At 35.3% G+C, this 24355-nt stretch overlaps 1 protein-coding gene across 2 annotated transcripts in view; it reads left to right on the forward strand.

The window, feature by feature from the left end:
• The window catches only part of CSMD3 (CUB and Sushi multiple domains 3), an 886927-nt gene that overhangs the window by 574158 nt on the left and 288414 nt on the right, over window positions 1-24355 (forward strand). For both annotated transcript variants that reach the window (XM_059671887.1, XM_059671888.1), the window contains one exon: window positions 22729-22898. In XM_059671887.1, the coding sequence (XP_059527870.1) occupies window positions 22729-22898 (170 nt within the window). The remainder of the gene's footprint in view (window positions 1-22728; window positions 22899-24355) is intronic.

Genomic DNA, 24355 nt, shown 5'->3' on the forward strand with positions numbered 1-24355 from the left:
TGGGTTATGCATATATGCACACAAGTTCTTTGGTCAATCCCACCCCCCCACCCTCCCCTGCCTTCCCTCTGAGGTTCCACATTCTGTTCCATGCTTCTATGTCTCTAGATATATTTTGTTCATCATGTTATTTTATTCATTAGATTCCACATATGAGTGAGATCATGGGATACTTCTCTTTCTCTGACAGGCTTATTTTGCTTAGCACAATACCCTCCAGGTTCATCTATGCGTTGCAATGGCACATGGTGAGTCTTGTTCAGATTTTTTCTCCCTGAACTCTAGCCTCCGCCAGGATCACTCCAGCGCATCAGGCCCATTTTTAGGTCAGCCTCAAAGGCAGAGTTAAAATGGAGGGCTGGTGGGTATCAGGTTTCATTACCTCTTTTCTCAGGAATTTTTCTTGCTCCTATATTTAAACACATGGATGCAAAGAAATACACAATGGAGTGGTCCTGGTCAACCCCACCAGCAGCTGCAAACATGTATGCAGAAGGAAAGTTAAGTTCTCTCTAAACTACATTGAGTTGAAGGCCCAGAAAAAGCCTGATAAACACATAGACATATTTAAGTTTCTTGGTGAATTCCTGTTGCATGCATCATTTATTTCACTCTGAAGGTTTGGGAAAGAAAGGAATCCCCTGTGTACATCTGGATAGATAGTACAAATCATAATCGTTGAAATCAGCTGGACAGTGTAATGGACCTAGGATTTGACTCATAAAAAGCCAGAGAAAGGGCAGGTCACCTGCATGTTTCCTGGCCATGGAATTTATTTAACATAATCTGAAATTTTGAGTTTTCGACCTTCAATCATCAATGTGAAATGTGATCTTGAATAACAGAAGAGAGACTCTATTCAGTGAAGTAATTACAGATTTGAAACTCCTGTCTGCTTTACTAATGAGCCCAAATATTTTTAGTTATTTCAAGTTGTTTTCTCTTAGGCATATTTACACATAATCTACCTCACATTCCAAAAGACAGTATTTGTGCTTTAAGACCTAATTCATGCTCTTCCCTACTCTGGTTCAACGATGGCCTGGGACCAAAGTATGCATGTTTAGATAAGTAGTAATTTTTTTCATGTGAAAAAAAGTACATCAGCTGGCTATCTTTTTAGCATAGATGTTAATATTTTGCATAAAGATGAAAAAAAATCTAACACAGTATTCTTTTCTCCTTGTGCTGGAACATGGAAGATGAAGTTCACCTACATTAATATGATTCTATATCATTTTATTGTGAAGATTGTACACTGTCTTACTCTTAAATCGTTCAAGGACAATATGCCTGTAAAGAAACAGCTTTGTTGTGTAGTGAGTGCCCTGACGATCTTGCGCATTTCCATGTGGGTCGTGTGTGAGGCTTGTCTGTCTGCCATCTGACCTGACTCTTAGTAGAATGTGCTGTGGCTCCTTCTGGAATAAGGGATTGATAAGCAGCCTGCTGAAGTGCTGTCACCAGGCTGTTTCTCACCCATCTCCCTAGTTTCTGTTGAGCACACAAGACTTTCTGCTGCTCCCTCTTAGGGCACATTTGCCAGCTTTTGCATAAGCTTCTGAAGCTTCCTGCCTGCAAGTTTAGAGTGAGCTCCTCGGTGGCATAGTGTCCTAAAATGGCATAGTGTCCATGCCATCTGTCACCTGGCCTCTTTGGTTTGGTGTCATCCTGTAAGAAAAGGGATACAGGGAGATGACATGCTGATCTTGTGTTTCCTGACTATGTGAGTAATAAACTGAGTCCATCCCGGCTTGCTTTCACCATACCAGTAAAACCTATGGAAGAGTGCAAGCCAGTCTGTCAGCAGCAGGAATGGCTTTGTGGCTATGTCAGCCATTGCACTGCTACTGAGGGACTGTTTGACCACTTGACGATGACATAATTCATCCGAACAATATTCTTTTTTTAAAAAAATATATATTTTATTGATTTTTTACAGAGAGGAAGTGAGAGGGATAAAGAGTAAGAAACATTGATGAGAGAGAAACATCGATCAGCTGCCTCCTGCACACCTCCCACCTGGGATGTGCCCGCAGCCAAGGTACATGCCCTTGACCGGAATCGAACCTGGGACCCTTCAGTCCGCAGGCCAACGCTCTATCCACTGAGCCAAACCAGTTAGGGTCCGAACAATATTCTTATTTCAAGCATTCAATAAATGCCTATAGTTTACTTATAGCATAGGAGTGCTATGTAGTGGGAAGAGAACAATAGATGTAACCACAGGCATTTTCAAGCTTTGTATGTTGATGTCATATATTTCCATATCTTTAAAACAGGAACAACACTAAAAAGTATTGTACATGAGAATAAAATAGCACAATGATAGATATCATTTGTTGATTGTAAACCAGATACATGGCTCTGTTTCAAAAATCTACTTCATGTGCTAACTTCTTTAATCCTCACGAGAATATAGAATTTGATAGTATCTCCTCATTTTCTAGATAAATATGTAGGGGATTAGCTTGCTTGATGCCAGAGCCTAGATGAGACCCCAGGTATTCCAACTCTAGACTCCCTTATAGTTGCTGTATTATAGTGCACCTCTAGTTAGTGAATATGATGTTCCCAAACACTACCACTTCAACGGTAGTTCAAAGAAGGACCATAGCCACTTTTCATAGAAATATCTGCTCCTAAAATTAAATAAGCAAAGAATGAATTTTCTTTCCTTAATTCCAAAAATAGTAAGTTGATGATGCCTTCCAGTGAAAACAACGCTGAAAATTATTTCAAATAAATATTTTCATGTTCAGATTTATCTAAAAGAATTTATATAGCCCTAACTGGTTTGGCTCAGTGGCTAGAGTGTCAGCCTGCAGACTCCAGGGTCCCAGGTTCAAATCCAGTCAAGGGCATGTACCTTAGTTGCAGGCACATCCCCAGTAGGGAGTGTGCAGGAGGCAGCTGATTGGTGTTTCTCTCTCTCATCGATGTTTTTAGTTCTCTATCCCTCTCCTTCCTCTCTGTAAAAAAAATCAATAAAATGTATTAAAAAATAATTTATATGACAGAATATGCTCACTGTTCCTTTGATGTATTTTGTTTGTAGTAGCTCCAGTATTCCTAGGGACAACAGATAAGTGCCCACAACACTGCCCCAGAATCCCAGCAATTTTTCTCATACAGCTTATAATATAGAGGTTACAATTTTGTCTTTCTTTGAGAGCTTGTTTGGAGGTTCTAGCAGGGGAGTGCAGCTACTCGTATACCCTTGACCGAAGACCGGTCCTCTCCTCTTCGACCGAGCGTGCAGCTTCGGGAGGGATGCACATGGATCGGTGAGGGAGGAGGGGGACACCCACCTAGTCAGCCAGATCAGCCGAATCAACCCTGGCGATCAATGGGGTGACAGATGTCGCAGCCAGATCGCCCTCACATCCGAATTTTGTCTTTCTTTAAGAACCACATTTAGTGGCAGCTGCAAGTAGTAGTTATATTATTGGTTAAATTTTATGATAGATACATATTCTATATCTTGTCCAAAGTGACTGAAAAATATTTTACTTGAACCTTTTTGCTTCAGGGTAAGATACTTTTCTGCATGTTTATAGGTACTAATTACTGTGCCATCTTAACTATCTGGAAAGATCACCATACTCTCAATTAAAATTTGCAGGTTCAATAATTTTATGACTGCCTCTATGAGCACTTAAAAAGGTATTTTAGGGGATGTGTTTGGGTTTTATTGGTAGGTTAACTCTTGGGACATAAACCATATTTATTCAACTTTTGTCAAACGCTATATACTGTCATGGCTCAAAGCTCTTAAATTAATCTCATCTACTTTGGGTTCTGACAGTTCAAGTTTATGTGTTTTATGATAGCATTTGATATGCTACATTTTGCATGATGAAAAAAAATTGCCACTTTTAAATATCAGTTCAAAATTTGTTCAGGATATACAACTTTTTTTTTGAAATTTGTATTTTTTTTTCAGGTCATTGCAAAACACATTATTATTTTTTATAACTCAAAATATATAAGTCAAGAGAACTTCAAAGTGATAAAAATTATGGCCATACAAATAATCAGTAAATGACATATTTGTAGTATATTTTATAGAATAGCATGCTTTGAAATTTTACCTGAATTTTATACTCAAAAAAGCTTCAAAAATACTCTTCAAATTATAAGCTATTCTCAAGTAATGACATAAACATACCACATATATTTAAACATATTATTTTAGTTTAAAATCATTTTTATAGAATTAAAAAAATTAAATGTTTATTATTTTAGCAAGAGAGAAAGGGAGAGGGAGAGAGAGATAAAACATTGATGAGAGAAGAACATTGATTGGCTGCCTTCTGCATACCACAACCCAGGCATGTGCCCTAAATGGGTATCAAATGATAAGCTCTTGGTTCATGGGTCTATGCTCAACCACATAGCCACATGGGCTGGGCTTTTTATATAATTATTTTTATTTTATTTTATTGATTTCAGAGACAGAAAGAGAGAGAGAGAGAGAGAGAGAGAGAGAGAGAGAGAGAGAGAGAGAGAGAGAGAGAGAATATAGAGAAAGGAATATCAATTTATTGTTCCACTTGTTTATGCATTCATTGGTTGATTCGTGTATGTGCTCTGATCAGGAATTGAATCTACAGCTTGGAATATTGGGACTATACTTTAACCAATTGAGCTACCCAGCCAGGACTAAAATCACTTTTTTTGATTATGGTCTTTTAAAGAAATTTGGGACATTATGTAATCTTCTACATAAGTTATAAAGTCCTTAATTGTCAAAAGTTATATATAAATTTAGTTCTTGTTTTCTATGCTTGTCAATTTAATTGAGTTATATATAATTAAATGACAATTAGCAGATTAATTCAATATAATATTAGGCCAAAAGCGCTATTTTTAGTTTTCAATTTTTCAACTAATTATTTTAATACAGTTTAATTTGCATTTTGGCCTTGTCAATGAGTGCGATGTGTCAGAATTTTATGGCTGAGTAATATTCCATTGCACATATGTACCATGTCTTCTTTATTCAATTGTACATTGATGGATACTTAGGTTGCTTCCATATCTTGGCTAGTATAATAATGCTGATTCCATATGCATGTAAAAAGAATGTATATTCTGCTGCTTTGGAGTGAAATGCTCTAAAGATATCAATAAATCCGTCTGGCCCAATGTGTCATTTAAGGCCACTATTTCCTTGTTGATTTTATCTCTGGAAGATCTATCCATTGATAACAATACTATATGAAAGTCCCCTACTATGACTGTATTAATGTTAATCTCTCTCTTTATGTCTGTCAATAATAGCTTTTTATATTTAGGTGCTTCTATATTGGATGCATAAATGTTTATAAGGGATATAACCTCTTGTTGAGTTGATCCCTTTATAATTATGAAATGTCCTTCTTTGTCTCTTTATAGCATTTGTTTTAGAGTGTATTTGGTCTGATTTAAGTATTGCTACCCCAGCTTTTCTTTTGTTTCCATTTGCATGAAATATTTTTTCATCCCTTTACTTTTAGTCTGGGTGTGTCTTTTGATCTGAGGTGGGTCTCTCATAGACAGCATATACATGGTCCATGTTTTCTTACCCATTTAGCTCCTCTATGTCTTTTGACTGGAGCATTTAATTCATTTACATTTAAAGTAATTACTTATAGAAACATAGTTATTGCCATTTTATTATTCATATTTATGTTTTGGTCCCCTTATTTTTCTTAGAGAAGTCCCTTTAGCATTTCTTGTAATACTGGTTTGGTGGTGATGAGCTCCTTTAGCTTTTTGTTTGTTTGTTTGTTTATTTGTTTTTTGGTCTGGGAAGCTGTTTATCTCTTCTTTTAGTTTAAAAGATAGCCTTGCTGGGTAGAGCTGGTTGTAGATCCTTGTTTTTCATCACTTAGAGTATTTTGTGCCAACCCTCCAGCCTGCTAAGTTTCTGTTGAGAAATCAGCTGACAGGATAATGGGAGCTCCCTTGTAGGTAACTAATTGCCTTTCTCTTACTGCTTTTAAGATTCTCTTTTGTCTTTAACTTTTGACATTCTAATTATGATGTGTCTTGGTATGTGCGTCTTTGGGTTCATCTTGTTTGGGACTCTCTGTGCTTCCTGGACTTTTATGTCTTTTTCATTTGCCAAGTTAGGGAACTTTTCAGTTATTGTTTCTTCAGATAGGTTCTCAAATCCTTGCTCTCTCTCTTCTCTTTTTAGTACCCTGTGATGCAAATGTTGTTATGCTTGATGTTGTCCCAGAGGTTTCTTAGACCACCCTCATTTTTATGGATGCTTTATTCATTCAGCTGTTCTGATTGGGTGTTTTTTGGTACTTTGTCTTACAGGTTATTGATTCAATCATCTGCACCTCTAAGCTACTATTGGCTCCCACTATTGTGTTTTTTTATTTCCATTATTTATTCTTTAATTCTGATTTATTCTTTTTTATATTAGTGCCAAAGTGAAAAGTTCTGAGAGCAGTTCCAAGAATTTAGAAATTTGCATGTGTTGAAGTTGTCATGGAAGACTTTTCAAAGAAATAGGACTATATAGGGTGTCCCAAAAGAGGTATACATACACGTTGAATAATTATAAAGGCAATTTATTGAAATATATTTCATTTTCAAAATTGAGCTATCAGTTGCTAAAGTGTGTATACATTTTGGGGGAACACCCTGTATATATTATGTCCAAACTAGAACATGTCAGAATGTTCAATCTATGAACATATAGTCTTAATTTTGTCTTCAGGAAACTTTCTGGCTAAATTAATTAGTAATATTCAGCAAAATTCTCTTTATTTACTTTTAAAAATGCATTGTGTAATATTTATAAACTGTGTTCAAACTTTAATACATTTCATTCAAGTGTTATGTTTTTGAAGATATCACATTTCAAATTATCTTATACTTGTATACATTTACTACCTTAATTACTGAAAACAACAAAGCATTATTAAAATTTATAAATCTAGAATAGTCATGATTGTAGATTTTTTTATGTAATGCTCTTTTTAAAGAATTTTCAACATTATTTATAATATTTTATAGACTGGTCTCTCCTAAACTAACAGTAAAATTTATCATAATAGTAATTTTAATTTGTTTTATCACATCTTCCATTCTACAGTTTTCTTTTTATTTTTTCTGACATTAGTGTCACCGCCATTTTTTGAGCACTGGATGCTTGTAATAATTTTTTTTAAGATGACAAAATTGGTAAGTTATAATTACAGTAACTTTTTATTTTTAAAATATTTATTGATTTCAGAGAGGAAGGGAGAGGGAAAGGAAGAGGGAGAGGGAGAGGGAGAGGGAGGGAGAGAGAGAGAGAGAGAGAGAGAGAGAGAGAGAGAGAGAGAGAGATTATGAGAGAGAATCATTGATCAACTGCCTCCTGCATGCTACAACTGTGGATCAAACTCACAACCCGGGCATGTGCCCTAACAGGGAATTGAATCATGATCTCCTAGTTCATAGTCTATGGCAACCACTGAGCCATGCTGGCAGGTGCTACAGAGACTTTTTAAAATAATAGCAAAGTAATTGTGACCACCCTTGCTTTAGCAGAGACCATTCCCAACTTAAAGCCTGAATGATCTTTTTTTTCTTAAATATATTTTATTGATTTTTTTTACAGAGAGGAAGGGAGAGGATAAAGAGTTCGAAACATGGATGAGAGAGAAACATCGATCAGCTGCCTCCTGCACACTCCCCACTGGGGATGTGCCTGCAACCAAGGTACATGCCCTTGACTGGAACCGAACCTGGGACCCTTTACTCCACAGGCTGACACTCTATCCACTGAGCCAAACCGGTCAGGGCTGAATGATCTTTTAAAGACACACTTGCTAGTATGTTTGTCCCATTGTAGTCTTTCATCAGAACTCGAAGAGAGGAGAAAGAGAGCGGAACAGAGCATCCTGCCGCTGGGGTGGAATGAGGAAGAGGGGGAATAGGATGAGGTGAGGGCAGAGAGGTAAGAGGATATGGTATATCCTGTAGGGCTTGGTAGGCTATTTCAATGATTGTGGTTTCACTAAGAATGAGAAGGAAAGCCTTTACAAGTTTCTAAACGAAGGATTGTCAAAGGGACAAACATATAGCTATCCTAGGATGTCTGTCTGTAGGAATCATTCAGGCTCTGGATTCAGAGTAGACTCTGGAGAGGAACGATAGAAGCAGAAAGGGTAGTGAGTTTGCAATCACAGTGACTAAGGCACTCCACGGCACTGGTCTCCTTGCTGTTTCCCCAAATGCCAAACACATCCCCATCTGTTTTCCTGTTCCCTCTGCCCACAATACTTTTCCTTAAGTATTTGTATACTTGCTCCTTTTTTTTCCTTCAGATCTCTGCTCAAATATGATTTCTCATTGGGTATCCTCAGTGAATACCTTTTCTATTCCTCTTTAATTTGCTTTTTCTTCTTAGCTCATATGACTGTCTAGCCTATTGTTTAATTAATTTATTTTTCTATACTTGTTTTTTGCCTGTCTTCTCTCACAGAAATAGATGCTTCATTGAAATTAGGATTCCATCTCTCCTTTTTTTTTTTCATAGCTGAAGCTCTGGTACAAAGGATAGTATCTTGTACATAGTAGGCACTCAATAAATATCTATGAGATGAATAAATAAATGTCACTACAATCACTTTACCATAATTCTCATGCAAAGCATAATGTACCAAAGGATACCACATGTTAACAGTTACAACTAAGGGGGAAGGCCATGTAATATCAAAATAAACATAGCTTACAAATCAAGAATTTTGTCCACAGCTTTGAAATTATAAGTTTTTATCATTTTAATTGAAATATTTACACATATTTTAAAATTTTATATAAAGTGAAGACTTACTAATTTTTCAATTATTAAGATATTTCAAAATTGTATAATTCAAATGTATATAAAAAACTCCATGCACATGATTTGCTCTAAGAAGATTTTCTCCTCTTAAGTTTTATTACAGAGCACTTTTTTCATAGAGGTATTTAAGCAGCAAGGAAAGTAACAAAATGGAACCAAAAACCTTTATCACAATATTAACAGTAGTGGAGAAAATAGGAGCAAGGAAAGAAAGAGCAAAGTGAACACAGATAAAAGAAAAATAAGTCACCTTTAGGTGACAATATGCTAGAAAAGCACTCAAAGCATGTTTAGAGAGATCATTGTATTTCAGTCAGTTTAGAACACATGGACTTTGATGTACAGATTACATTTTTGTTCAGTGTTTATAGTTGGGAATGTCTAAAAATATGTACTGCAGGATCGCAATATGTTAGTCCCTCTTTCTTTTGTAAATGTTTTCAAAAGAATACCGATCCAAAACCCTGCTCCTAACTCATCTGCTTTAAATCAGTACTGTTGCTATGGAAAAGTCAAGAGGGACTAGTCACGGCTCTCCAGCTGGTCCTATGATATAAAATCTTCTGGTGTGTTATCCCATACTGCTATCATGCCCCTAAATCCGTATTATTTCTTACTTACAACCTATTAAGTTATGAAACAGAGAATGTACAGCTACAATGCAGGGTGAATGGTACAAAGGATAGTGTCTTCAAGGAATCCTCAACCCATTCACTGATCCTGAGAAACTGATGTGTTAAAGACTAGAGAAGTGGAATGAAATAGTTTCTTATTCACATTCATGCAGGCCTTAGTTCCCTTAAAATAAAAATCCTGATGTTTATATAGCTGTTATACCTGATTAGTATGCCTCTTAAGACCATAAGGAACATAATGAGATAAGATATTTCTTAGGAAATCCAATGATATTGTATGATTGTTTTAGAAGATTGTGCCTCATGCCTTCAAGACGTGATTAAGATTCACTTTCTCTATAGGCTTTTCTTAATTCCACAGGAAAAATTGGTTATACCTTTTAGAGTGTGCCCATCAAACTTATTCATAATTGTTTTCATAGCTCTTAGCACAGCACATAGCATTTATCTCTTAACTGATCTATTTATTCTACTCTTCTACTCCCAGCAAATACCCAAGTGCCTGTGCTAGAATTTCTATGCATCTATCATATGTTTAAAATGTAATATTTTAATTTAAGGTGCTTTATTTTAGATGCTTAGATTTTTGTCACTTAAGGGAAATTAGAATTTCTTATGTTTTATGCTGACAGATTATTCTGTATGCTGCCTGGTATCCAATAGACTCAAGAAGGCACATTTGAATTTAATTTTATTAACTAGAATCCACAATGGCAGTATAAAAAGACTCAACATGTGTTGTTTCCAGCAACAAACACTACACTAGTATCAATGATTTCTATCTAGTTTGAATGGAAAAGCTGTCTTCAAAGACAATAGTCTGTTAAAAATCATGCAGTGGAACAAAATATACAGCTGGCACTATCAATACATAGCTATTTTGCTGTGATTGTATTATTTTTAAATTTCTGAATGTGTCTGTGTGTGTGTGTATGCCCATTCCAAATTAGACTACTTTTTCTGAAGATAATTTTGTCTATATCTTTTTGCTATTAATATAAAGAAGACAGTAAGTGGTTAGTACATTAAAGTGGCAAAACTCAATATTCACTTTCTTGGATTAATGTGATGTATTCATAGAATGTAAATACTCCCAATACTCCGTATAAGGAGTCTTGGAAAGGTATTAAGCAACCAGAAGTAGTTCCTTTTGGCATGTATATGGTCACAGATATAAAGTCAAGGGTTATCTGCATTAAAACTGGCATTTCTCAGTGATTCTCTCTCTATGAAGCCTTAGCTCTTAACTTCTCTCTGCTCATGAAGACCTAAACTTAGAGTAAGGGCTGGATCAACCTAAAATCTTTTAAATTGTTAGAATGTTGATGTTGTTTATCTTAATTTGCAAAGAACTTTCAATCCATAGGAAATCCTCTGACATCTGAAAAACTCATCTACAGTGCCACATTTTCCAAGAATTATATGTATGAATAACATTACTGAGTACTTAGCATGGTGAATTTTAATGCAATCTGATGAGGAAGGCATGAGGCTTCTCTGATTTGTAATTGTGACATTTCACACATTGGCCACAGAGAAGACAGTCATTAGCCCTCCAGGGCCTGGAGTACACTCCCTTCAGCCACCAGAGATTAGCTAAGGGATGAGAATCAGGAAAAGATATTCAGCTGATGCAATGGCACTCAGACCTAGAGACTTTACTCGTGTGTGTGTGTGTGTGTGTGTGTGTGTGTGTGTGTGTGTGTGTGTTTTAATTGTTATAGTGGATGGATTTTGTGGCGATTTATTTTATGGTTTTTGCAGGACTGGAAAGTCACAAGTCTCATATTGATGAAAACCATTACAAACTTGATGAGAGGAGCTAGGGAAATGTGAGGGCATTGAGATTATATATGTTGCTTCTTCCTTAAAGGATAGGGAGTCTAAGAAAACAAAACATTCCCCCCCCCCCACTTTTTCCCTTGAGGCTCCTTCTTAGTGTTTGCATGTTAGGAAGAAATAGGGGCCATTTCTCTGCTCATGAAGACCTAAGCTTAGAGTAAGGGCAGGATCAACCTATCATGCCAGAAATTCTTTATGATAAATTCTAAGCTTTGTTATGATTATATTTGGGAGTTGAGCCTTGGAAATTGTTCTTAATGATTTCTGAAGTTTTTTTTTTTAATATTTACTAAGAGAAACGTGGTAATCCACCCCCATCCTATCCCAACCTGATAAAAAAAACTTTATTTAAATGAAAAATTGCATATTACAATTTGAAAAAGTTAAATAATATTGGTTTGGGACAGTGTAAGTGGGAGGAAATTACTATGGTCTTCACCTGGTAATTTTTATTTCATGTATACAATGAAATGTGAATTAATGATTCTACATAAATGACTAAATTTGCTTAATGTAGATTTTAGTTCTCATAAAGTAACTGTTGGCGTTTTGTAGTTGTTGTTTTAACCAATATTTTACCTAACACATCTCATGCATTCATTATTATAAACTTTCATCTTTAAATGTGTTTCTACACATTTTAACAAGTTTGCTTACTATAACATTTGGATCAATAGGGGCCCCTCATATAGAAATGACCCTAATATTTAAGAAATGATGTGCATCTTATTCGCTTTCTTATTCTTCCATTAGAAATATTAGAGAGTCAGGGCTCACACTAAATTAATGCAGGAAATGCACAAAGAAGCTATCTGTTCCCTTTTCCTACCCCTTCTTCTCTTGTCCAGTAGAGGACTTTATGAAGCTTATGCTTAACCTGAGACTATTTTGAATAAAAATACTACATTTTAAACTCTTAATGAGACACATGTTTTCAACATCCCTGATACCTATGGTTTAAAATGAAGTTTAATATTAAGTATTTAGCTCTGCCGGTGTGGCTCAGTGATTGAGCGTAGGCCTATGAACCAGGAGGTCACAGTTCAATTACTGGTCAGGATACATGCTTAAATTGCAGGCTTGATCTCCAATGTGGGGCATGCAGGAGGCAATCAATCAATGGTTCTCTCTCATCACTGATGTTTCTATCTCCCTCTCTTTTCCTCTCTGAATCAATAAAAATGTGTTTTAAAAATTAAGTATTTAATCAACTCATTACAGAGAAAATGTCCCCACAGCTATTACGAAGTTGGGAGGGACAATAAAGATACCTGTTGGACTAAGCATATTAAGTTGCTCTTGCCTTTTCTTTCTTCTATTAGGAAAACTAATTATATTCTTCAATGAAATTTTCTCCTTTCCCCTGAATCTGCTCCACCCTTCTTGGCCCATCAGAATTCTACTCCTCCTTGAAAGTGTAGCCAAAATGCTACCTGACACTTTCATAAGAAAGAATTTCTCTCAAATTTAAACCTGTAAATACTGTCTGTTCTTCTTTTACACCTTTTTTTAGCATAATGTATGCAGTTCCTATCTTTCTTGTGAAAGTAAAGTTTCTTGATTTTGTAGTTTGTATCTTACTCATCTCTCAATGGCATTATCAAGTAGGGGCCAGACAGAACTGTGTTTGAATCTTCACAACTTTGTGATCTTGACTAGCTTAGCCACTCCTATCTTCGAATTCTCCTATAGAAACATAGGTTTACTTCACTGGGAAGTGCAAATAAAGTGCTTCATATAGTAAGCAATTAACAAATCCTATTAACTATTTTTATTGCTTGCATCCCCTCCATATGTGGAGCTTTTTATATGTATGCAGAGTAATTAAATTCTATTAGATGAGTTATATTTTGTTCTTGTTTTCTACGACTACTACTTTTCATACGTTTATTTCAAGGTTAACTAATTTATTATTACTATCCCTACTGCCTTGTTATTGAATTAATAGTATTTATTGAGCTTTCACAGGGTCTAAAAACATACATTCAAATATTTGGATATGAGAAATATTATTAGATGTTGCCTTCCTCTCACTATATTTATGACTACAATTTGGTTCTTGTCACTGAAGTAGTTCACTAGGAAATATAAAAATGTTCCTACTGCCTAATGGATTATTTTCTCTTGCCTTATAAAGTTAATAATATATTTAAAAGGGTAGGAGTAGCTGTATACAAACATTTTTTGACACAACACCAATAATTATTATAGTAGTATTATTTTACCAGTTGAGTTAAAAAACGTAATCAAAGGGAATATATATGTTTTTAAAATCTTATTATAAACCAATAACCATCTAGACCCACTATGCAATCTTCAAAAATAAACTAATCAACATACCCAAAGCCGCTCCTCTTCATGTCTTCACTCTCTCTTTTTAATATATCTTGATTGATTTCAGATAAGAAGGGAAAGGGAGAGAGATAGAAACATCAATGGTGAGAGAGAATCATTGATAGACTGACTGCCTTCTGCACGATCAGGGATTAATCCCACAACCCAGGCATATGCCGGGACTAGGAATTGAACCAAGACCTCCTGGTTCCTAGGTTGACATGCAATCACTGAGCCACTGGGCTGGACAATTTCTCCCTCTCTTTTTTCCTCCACATCCAACTTGTCCTCATGCTCTATAACTTTTGCTTTCAGTTTCCTCTCTCTCTGTGGTAAATACAAACTTTCACCATCTCCTGTTGACACAATCCAATAATTTCTAGTTTTTTCTCCCTCTAAGAACCCAGGGCTATAATCCATTCCCCATACTGCTGACCTAATGGGTTTCTCAAGTCTGTTATCTTCATAAGACTCTTATGTGGACCTACACTGCCTGAATGTGTTAGAATAGCATATGAGCTACTGGGTCTCCTCACCATGTTAATCCAGTATAACCATTCTACTTTCCTTCAAGCAGTTCCCTCTGCCTTGAATTTTTCTTGGTACATTTTGATTACCTTTAGAACCACTTCCACTCAGATCAAGGGTAACCTATTCCATAAAATCTTCCCTGACATTATCTTACTACTCCTGTAAAATGTATTATTGCCTCATTTTCGCCACCCCAGGTCATCGCACAAAGTTGTATCACACTACAGATTACATATCAGTATGCATATCAGTCTGTATGTTTGTTTCTCTTTTAGACTACACATTACATGAGAACAAAAACCTTATTCTCGACCTAATAAAGTACCTGGTATATCCCTGGTATTATTGTTTACATAATTTGTAATGATTAAATAAACTTAGAATATTAGACCCTCAGTAACTATTTAAGGAAGGAAGGAAGCATAACAGTATAAGGTCAAGTTTAGGAATTTTCTTTCATTTTTTTGTCTGAAAATTATATATTTGATTAAAACAAGTTTAGAACTTATGCTCTCCAATTACATCTGCAATTCACAGAAGAATAATTCTGTGTGGCAACGATGCATGATTTTTCATGGTCTGAAATGCATATGGAAAATGAATTGCAATGAATTTTAAGGAGAAAACAAATCCAAATTCTTCCAGTGAAAAAATTTTAAGAAACTCTTGATATGTAAGTAAGTTTAACAAGCACTATTAGTTTGTACATGAACACATGCATGCATTGTATTTAGAGATGCTGGAAAGAGAAAGCAAGTTAAGCATCACTCTTGTCTAAGAACAACAAAGAAAAGGGGGAAAAAAGCCTGTATGCAAGTTATATTCATGGATGCTCATATCTTAAATAATGGTGTAAAGAAATTAGGATAGCCCTGGATGGTATGGCTCAGTTGTTTGAGTGTCATCCCATGCACCAAAAGGTCACTGGTCCAGTTCCCTGTCAGGGCACATGCCCAGGTTGCAGGTTCAGTCACCTGTCAGAGTGCATATGGGAGGCAACAATAAAAAATTTTGTAAATGTTTTTGAAAAGAAAAATACATGTATTTCTACCCTCTACTTTCCAACCCCTTCTGAATCCAAGCATTTTTCATGTAACTGAGAGAAAAACATTTTTTATTAAAACTTTATTAAAACTTGCCTCTTGCAATCAATGCTATCTTAATTTGATGAAATACAGTAGAAATTAGATTTGGAACATAACGGACTCAATTAGCTAAAAACAACAACAACAAAATTGGCAAATTCACATATATGACAGAAAGAAATAGTTAATTTGGATTTGAAAGCTTGAATCCACCCCTTCCTATCTGAACACAACCACATATTACCGCTATTTTTTCACTGATAAGAATTAAAATATGGAAAATATATTTCTAATTAATGCTATACCTTAATACTTGGCTTAGCATACCATATATTTAGGTTTGAAAACTAGTATTTTTAATAATACAAGTCAAGTTTATTTTAACAGTTTTTATAAGACAATTTTAAAATAACCTGTGGTGCTATCAAAATAATACAAAAGAAGGAACTCAATTGCAATGCAAATTCTTAAAAGTAACAGCAAACTTTACTCATAGACATTTTTCAAAATTCCCAGCCAAACTACAGAAAAGCATTTTACCAGTTTATCTGAAAATATATGACTGTGTGTAAACAATAGATGCTACCAGATTTTCTTACCTCAGTAATGGAGATTAATGATGCATGGGCTAGCCTGTTTTTCAGTACACAAGAAAAATGGAAATTCAATGGATTCGCCCGCTTTCTTGCATGTCTCACTGTAGCAGTGACTCTTATCACCAGATTCCAGTATACATATCTCCCCTGTTCCAGTCCAGCTAGGGCTGCATTCATCAACATATTATTTTCAACTCAGCAAAGAGTCTCATATTGGTAGCTCAAAATATTTCTTAATCTGTTTAAATAAAATTTATTTTACATGAACAGGATTTGTTTTTCACAAAACAAAGGCTTCATAACAACAGAAAATATTTATATTTTTATAAAGAGTATTGAAGTCCTATTCCCCAAGAGAAATTTCCCTGATATTCTGCTAAATTATGTAATGTTTTCATATTATTCATTTTTTTTATTTAAAGATGACCTCCCCTCTCAAATCAGAGAGAAGAGACATTATCACCTATTAATATTTTAACATTGATTATTTTGTGGGGAAATTCACATTAATAGCCTTAGGCTTTAAAAGAGAGTGATCAGTTATTAAGAACATAAAATTCAACCCAGATCAAAGCACGAGGGAAATAGAAGCAGAGCTTATGTTAAGCTAGGGAAAATGTGCTCACCTCCCTTCTAGAAAACATGGCAATCCTGAATGCTGAAGCAATGGTTTTCTAACTGAAAATCTAAAAAAAAAAAAAAAAATGTTCCTCATTCAGTCTTCTCCAAGCCTTCAAGATAAAAGCATTTAACCACCACAAGAACAGCAACCGGCTTACGCCTTGTGACATTAGTGACATCTCCTTTCAGATACACCTAAGCAGAGCATTTTTCCCAACCATAGCAGAGAAGCCACTAAAGAAATCTCAGCCTGAGAGCCTGCCTGTAGCTCAGCCTTGCACCAGTGCAGCCTCTCCCTGACTGGGGCTTTTCAGTCCTTAGAATGTGTTTCTCCCCACCCGCAAATAACGTTTTCAAAAATGTCCCTCCTACTTGGGATATGTTCCCCTCTACCTGTCTTCTCCCATAACCTTTAACTTACTAAGTTCCATCCTTCAGACAAGTCTTGACTTTACTCCAAATAGGCCAGGGCTCCAGGTTATGAGTTTTCACAGACTATCAAAGTCCCTCGGTTCTGTGGGGGGTTGGTTCTAGGACACCGGAGGATATGAAAATCCATGGATGCTGATGTAGTATTTACATATAACCTGTGCACATCCCCCCTATACTTTAAAGCATCCCTAGATTACTTGTAATATTTAATACAATGTAAATGTTGTATAAATAGTTGTTGTACTATATTGTTTAGGGAATAATGACCCCCCAAAATGTCTGTGCGTGTTCAGTACAGATGCAGCCAACATAGGTCTGATTACATAGCACACATCAGCAACAATGCAGCTTTTTTTCTGCATATTTTCAGTTTCAGGTTGGTTGACTCTATGGATGCAGAACCTGTGGCTACAGAGGACCAATTGTATAAGCATATTTAAATTATTCCATAGTAAATATGTCTTCACTACTGGAAAGTGCGGTTTCTGGGGTGTCAACTCGGGACCTCCCATGCCCAATATTTATTAAATGAATCAATTTATTTCTTTCCTATTATCTCCCTCAAGCCACTTTAACTATCTTAGTATGAACTCTTTTACCAAGGTATCCTGTTAAGCAAAAACATTAATTGCTTATATTAGGAGGACATGATAGCTTTATTTCTATGATGACAGATTTTCTCATACGTATGTTACTCCATATATGCAATATGTTATGACACCTGCCTGGAAAGCCTGGCGCTGCCCTGATGTAGTGAGTCACTGATTTAGTTTTGTCAGTTACCGCTCTGTACTGTTCATATTCTAGTACATCACTATGATGGGGAAGTGACGACTGTTTTCAATTCACCTTTGCTACTTGGATTTCTAGGACTTCCTTTACTCAAACTCCTTTTTCCCATATTGTTGATGTTGTTTTATATAATGTATCTTTCTAGAATCAACTCAGGATCCTTCTCTCTGGGGCTAGCTGTTCTGCTGATAGTTCTTTTTCTCAGTTAACTTGAACATATCTTGATCTTGAGAATATTCTATCGCAGTTCGCCAGTGGTCACATCTTCTCGTTTAAGTATGCTTTGTGAACACTCGGTTCTATGCATGTCATATACCATGACAATTTGTAGTTATGGTATTTTTCCTGGACATTGCAGCTGTGACTATTATTTGTGAGAATTGTCCCTGATACTTCAGTGTGACATTATTTCATTTATTTCCTACACCATCACAGACAGCTGATGCCTAAAAGAATCATAAAAGTCTAATTCCATATCAAGTCATTTTCGTTCTTTATTTGGTCCCTGAAATCACATCCCTTCAGACTCGAGGTGGTGTTTACATGCAGAGAAAACAGCATGTACAAAGGCCCAGAGTATAGACTGTGACAAAGGGCCAGTAGGTCAGGATAACTGAAGTGCAAGGTCCAGGGGAGAGAATGGTGTGTAATAGCTAGAAAGCTAGATTGTGTTCGCATTATAATGGCCCCGTATGATATTCTGTGGGCTTTGACTTGCTGATGGGGAGTATAATTTAGGCGGAAAGTACAAGAGCAGATTTGCATTTGGAAAATATCATCATGTCAGCTTATTACACAACAGAGATAGAAGCATGTTCATTGCTAGACTTAGGCATATGTGCAAAGTTTGTTGTTAATTTCAACATCAGATCTTGTTCGATTCCAGTTGGCAAGCAAGACTGCTATAGCAAAGTGCAGAAAGGGAGCTTATATAAGGTAAATGTTAGTGCTACATCGGGCACTGGGAAACCAGTGTTTGGTATATTTTAATTTCAGAGATAAACTCAAAGATGAGATTCCATGTAAAAATAAATTGTTTATTAACCCCTATTCCTAGAGTTTGCTTTTGTGATTAAAATAGTTTTCCTCCTTAACCTATTAGTAGATAATTTATTTTATTAGAACACTTACTGAAAAAAATTAATTTGTTCATTTTTCTGTATGGATAAGTAAAACACTGAACGAATTTTCAATTTTTATGTTTCAAGATTCTCCTTTCAAATGAGATGATCATTCTGAACATTAATAATTATGTATAATGGAGTACAGATTTATACATTCTATGTGGGTTAAATATGTTCTGACCTCCAGGACATACCCCAGCCCATATAAACTAATCCTCTTGATTTTTAACAGAATGTTTTTAAATAGTATGTGCAGAAGTTAAAAGGAAAAGAAAAAAGTGACCGTGTACACCAACTCTTCTGAAATAGTCTCATTTGTACCGGCTGTAGAGGATAAATATTAATAGTGCCCCCCGTCACACTATAAAAAGTACTTAGATGAACACCATGTGCAATGACAGATGTAAATCCCAGCTCTGATACACTGTGTGACTTTAGAAAGAAAGCTCACTTTGGTGTTTTCATCCGTAAAACTGGAGAAGAGAGGTTTTTCCTTGCAAAGTTGTGAGGAATAAATTCAGTGTTCGCTTCACAGGTATGGAACACATGTAATTGCACAGGGTTCCTCGCTAAGACGGTACCTGTGCTTGGTTTAATCCTCTGTTGGTCTCCTGAAATGCTTAATACATTTCAACAAGGGTCAGTGCATTTTCATTTTGCACTGGGCCCCACAATTTATAGTCATCCCAATTAAATGAGAAAGGGGCTAATTAAATTCAAATTTTCTTTCTTAATTCTCTCATTCTGGTTTAAGTCCTGATTTTATTTCACCAAATAGGGAAACCTTTTTATTCATTTTCAACCAACAGAAATATTAAAATATAACAAAAGCAGGTTACTTTTCATAGAAAAGAAAACCTCCTTTAAGTTATACAGCATAAACCTAATAATATTAATGGCAGAAGATAACACCTATTCAGATGTTGAAAATTTAAAAAATATATTAATATATTTTAAAGGGTAGTTGAAGTAACTTGTTACTGAGCAAATTCTCAGTTTATACAAGTTGTTAAAATGATTTAAATAACATAAATGACTCTCCAAAATTAGAAGAGTTCTCTGGCTTTTCACACATAAATATCTGTCTACACCTGGCTAGTCACATTAGGGGCAATATAAATGTCCTAAACTTTTGTGTGTATATATAAGACTAGAGGCCTGGTGCGCGAAATTCATGCGGGGTGGGAGAGGGAGGGGAGTCCCTCAGGCCGGCCTGCACCATCTCGCAATCAGGGACCCCTTGGGGGACGTTCTTCTTGCAATCTGGGACAAATGGCTCCTAATTACCTGCCTGCCTGCCTGATATACCCTAACCACTCGCCTGCCTGCCTGATCACCCCTATCCACCTTTGCCTGCCTGCCTGCCTGATCACCCCTAACCACTTGCCTGCCTGCTTGATCGCCCCAACCACTCGCCTACCTGCCTGATCGCTCCTAACCACCTCTGCCTTGACCCCCACTGCTGCGGCTTCATTTGGTAGGTCATCTGGAAGGACGTCCGGAAGGTCGTTTGGCTGTCCAGTCTAATTAGCATATTACACTTTTATTATTATAGATGATGGAACTCGTAGTACTTATACTTAATGATAGCTCTAGTTTATTAAGCTATTGTTGTATGCCAGCACTTTGCTTATGCTCTAATTATATATTTTCAACTCATACACACACAAACTAAACATTCCTCTGAGGAGGGTATTATTTTTTACATTGAAATAATAATACTATTGAGGCTTAAGAGAGAAAATAAATAACTTGCCAAATATATACAGATAGAAGACGAAGCTTAATTTTGTAAACAAAATCTCTGAAGTTTAAAGCTTGACCTCCTTAATCAGTATATCACTGTTTTGCAAGCTGGTGTGGCTCCATCGGTAGGAGTGTCATCCTCTCCACCAAAAGTAGGCAGGTTCAGTTCTTCATTAAGGCACATGCCCAGGTTATAGGTTCAGTCCCCGATCAGATCGGACATGTGTGGGAAGCAATTGATCGATATTTCTCTCTCACGTTGATGTTTCTCTTTCTCTCTCTAAACAACAACAACAACAACACATATTATCAGAACTCCATGATTCTATATCATAATTAAAAAATGTTTGTATGCTCTTACCAAACTGATAAAAATGTACTTGCATTCTGGACCATCTGCAGGATCCAATACATCTGTCTTCATGTCCCCACAAGCACACCTAGATTGTAATAAGCTAGTGAGAAGGAAATGAGGCAGACTTAACATATAAATGATTCTTTCCCACTAAGTGAAGGACGCATGGTGTCGTGTTATACTATACAGATGAAAGTTTCTCAGCAGTGCAGAGAGGGATAAGATGAGTGAGAATTGAATCATTACACAGCATAGTGTAATTAAAAGCATAGCAAACTCCAAAAGCCGGTACTCTAGCAGCTGGTTCTTTATCCACATTGCCAAGGGCAATTTAATTTCAGGGAAACAAAACCGTATGCTACATTGGATACATGTTGCTATTTTTAATTTTATTGTTTTTGTAATTTTGTTCCTGTATTTGTAAACTTGTTTTGGTATTATAATTGTATACAGCCAAAGGCATAAGGACATATCTATTTTTATGTTTGACCGTATTTATGGAACATTAAAATAATTTAAATTAGTATTGGGACTCTTTAAGGTTTTGTCTTGGTTTCCTTTTGTTTAAATGAACTCAGAGGAACTGTATTGGGCCACATTTCTTCATGTGATTGGTGGATTTTTAACATTACAGCATTAGTTTTTATTATTTTATACTATGTTGATATTGTACTGATTGCTCAGTCTTGATCATTTTCATTTCCTCATTAGGCTTTCTTCTTTTGGCTTATTTTTTGTTACTGTTTAATCATTTAAATGTAAAGCAATTCATTGTTCACTTTCTTGTATACTTCCTATGACTGTACCCATGAATCATTATTTTTAAAAATTTCATTTCTGGAAAATAGTGACTTGATACATTTTCTGGTTAGTAAAACCTCTAAAAAAGTATAACTCTCCCTGGCCCATGGTATGATAATATGAAGCAAGTTATTAGATAAGATAGGAAGCAGAGTTCATTGAATTTCTGAGACCTAAAGGTCATGTGTGGGGATTGTCAGGCCTTGTCTGATATTGCAATCATGCTACAAGCTTTTTAAGTAATGAGTAGAATTTAAATTTTAAATAAATTAAGAAATGTTTTATTTTCTCTAAGTGGTTAGACATGTCCACAAATTTTGCAAAATTAGTTCTGGAGAGTTAGCAGTACAATATCTGATTTCAAGAATACCTAAATCTGTTCTTTTAAACTGAAAGGTAATATTATTATTTCTAAAGATGCCCAATTTGTTACAGTTATTGGTTAGTGGGTTTTCCTTGTTATATCAGTCTTCAAAGGTAATGTAGTATTTATTTACCTTTTTGTTACTGAAGCTGTTGAACCAGGGGAATGCTAATTATTGGGAGGAAGAAGGACCAAATTCAAAAAAGGTAAAATTAAAAAGATCCAATTAGAATCATTATAAAACAGAATTGATTTCTTGACTTTTTTAATACTTAAGCAATTAAATTAGAAGTTCAAAAGAAAAAAAATAATCAGATTTCTAGAAATGTACAATATATCCTAGTAATCTCTCGCTCTCACCCTTTTCCATGCTATCCTTCCCTGGGGGTGGGGCATGTACTGAAACTCTTGTCTATGTCCACTTCGGCACAAGTGTCCTGTCCACAGGCCGTTGTTCTTCCCATGTAATATTTAAGAGGGAATGACTCATCTACAACACACAGCCATTCCATACATGATTTTCCTGTGAGGCTCCAGTTAAAATAAAATGCATTTACACGTCCATACATTATATAACTTAAAAATGATAATGCTTTCTATTAAACTGTACTTCAATATTCTGTTTTACCTGCAGCTGAATGTGGTGCATCTGCAACAAATAATGAAGGAATTTTGCTCTCTCCAAATTACCCACTCAACTATGAAAACAACCATGAATGCATTTATAGTATTCAGGTTCAAGCAGGAAAGGGGATCAATATTTCAGCCAGAACATTTCATTTAGCACAAGGAGATGTTCTTAAGGTAGGTGAAATCAGACATTGCATTTTGATATTTTTAGTCATTAAGTATACGTTAATACATATATATGCATATGTAATCAACCATAAGCAGAGTCTACAATTCCTAACTTTAAATTATATATTATTTCCCATTTTTGCATTATTATTTTCATTGAGGTAAAATGTTTTGTTTCCAATGTATTTTATAATGAATAACTTATTTAATGACAAAGTTGAATGTTTCAGTAACACCAAAATAAAAACACTTTTCTTCCCTATTCAATAACTATTTATATAAAAATAATAGTTACCATAGGACTTGTATGCATACATATTAGCATAACCAATGGACACAGACACTGGGGCGGTGGGGGCTTGCCGGGGTGGGAATGGCTGGGGGGGAATGTCAATTGGGGAAAAAGGAGACATATGTAAAACTTTAGACAAAAAAAAAAAAGAAAAGAAAATGTTTACGAGCAACAACAACAACAACAAAAAATCAAAGTTAACACATAAATGGTCATTTTTTTAAGAAATATAGTAATAATATGTTTTGATTTTGATGTTTATTAAGTAAGTCACAATTTCTGTTGACACATGTACAATTCTTTGCATTTATGACTATAAAACTCATTTCATAACCATATAAAATTAAAAACTCAATGTTTAGAAATTATTTAGTAAAATTAACTTTGTTGATAATAAACATTTAGTGAAAAATTAATTTAATTAAAGAGATATAATTTTAGGCAAATAAGTATTTCCATAATTGCTGATTTATATTTTTTAAAGTATAGTTTTGATAAATATAATTTATAAACATGATTATAATAAAAATTAAACTTCTATAAAATCAGATTTAAATATTTTAAAATGAATTATAAGCCTTATTCTTCAATGTTAAGATTTTCTTAAGCCAACTTAGAAATTCAACATAATTCTGTTTTCACAAATCTTGAAAAAAAAATATCATCTCATGTTGGCAGGAGATTCTTATCTAAGCAGTGGTTTTAGTTTGTTGGTTATTTTCTTCTTTTAAAAAGAATATCATTATGATGATAATTCATGATTCCCTAACACAGTCGGTACTATATGCACCTAAGATTTGTATAGACATGGGGAAGACTCCCTGCACTACACCTAAATATGTAGAATTTTAGTATTAATTTAAGCCCATTCCTGTGTTTTGCACTTTTCTCCATCAGGCTAACTATGCACGAAAAAACGTATCAAGACATAGATCAGAAGGGTAAGCCCAGCCACTAATCAGTATCACACAAGCAACAATAATAAACATGTATTTATGTGTTAAAGTCAGGCAGCACTTGCCCACCCATCCTAAAATATTTGTCTGCTCTCTCCATGATGCTTGAAATGTATGGATTCCTCTGCCATGCTGAATAATGTTTATTATTTGCTGATATAAAAAGAAGATTGCTGTCGCGTGCTCCTCAGCGTGCTCTCTAGTGCCGTACTTGT

Source organism: Myotis daubentonii, chromosome 17 (assembly GCF_963259705.1).
Source record: "Myotis daubentonii chromosome 17, mMyoDau2.1, whole genome shotgun sequence".
NCBI lineage: Eukaryota > Metazoa > Chordata > Mammalia > Chiroptera > Vespertilionidae > Myotis > Myotis daubentonii.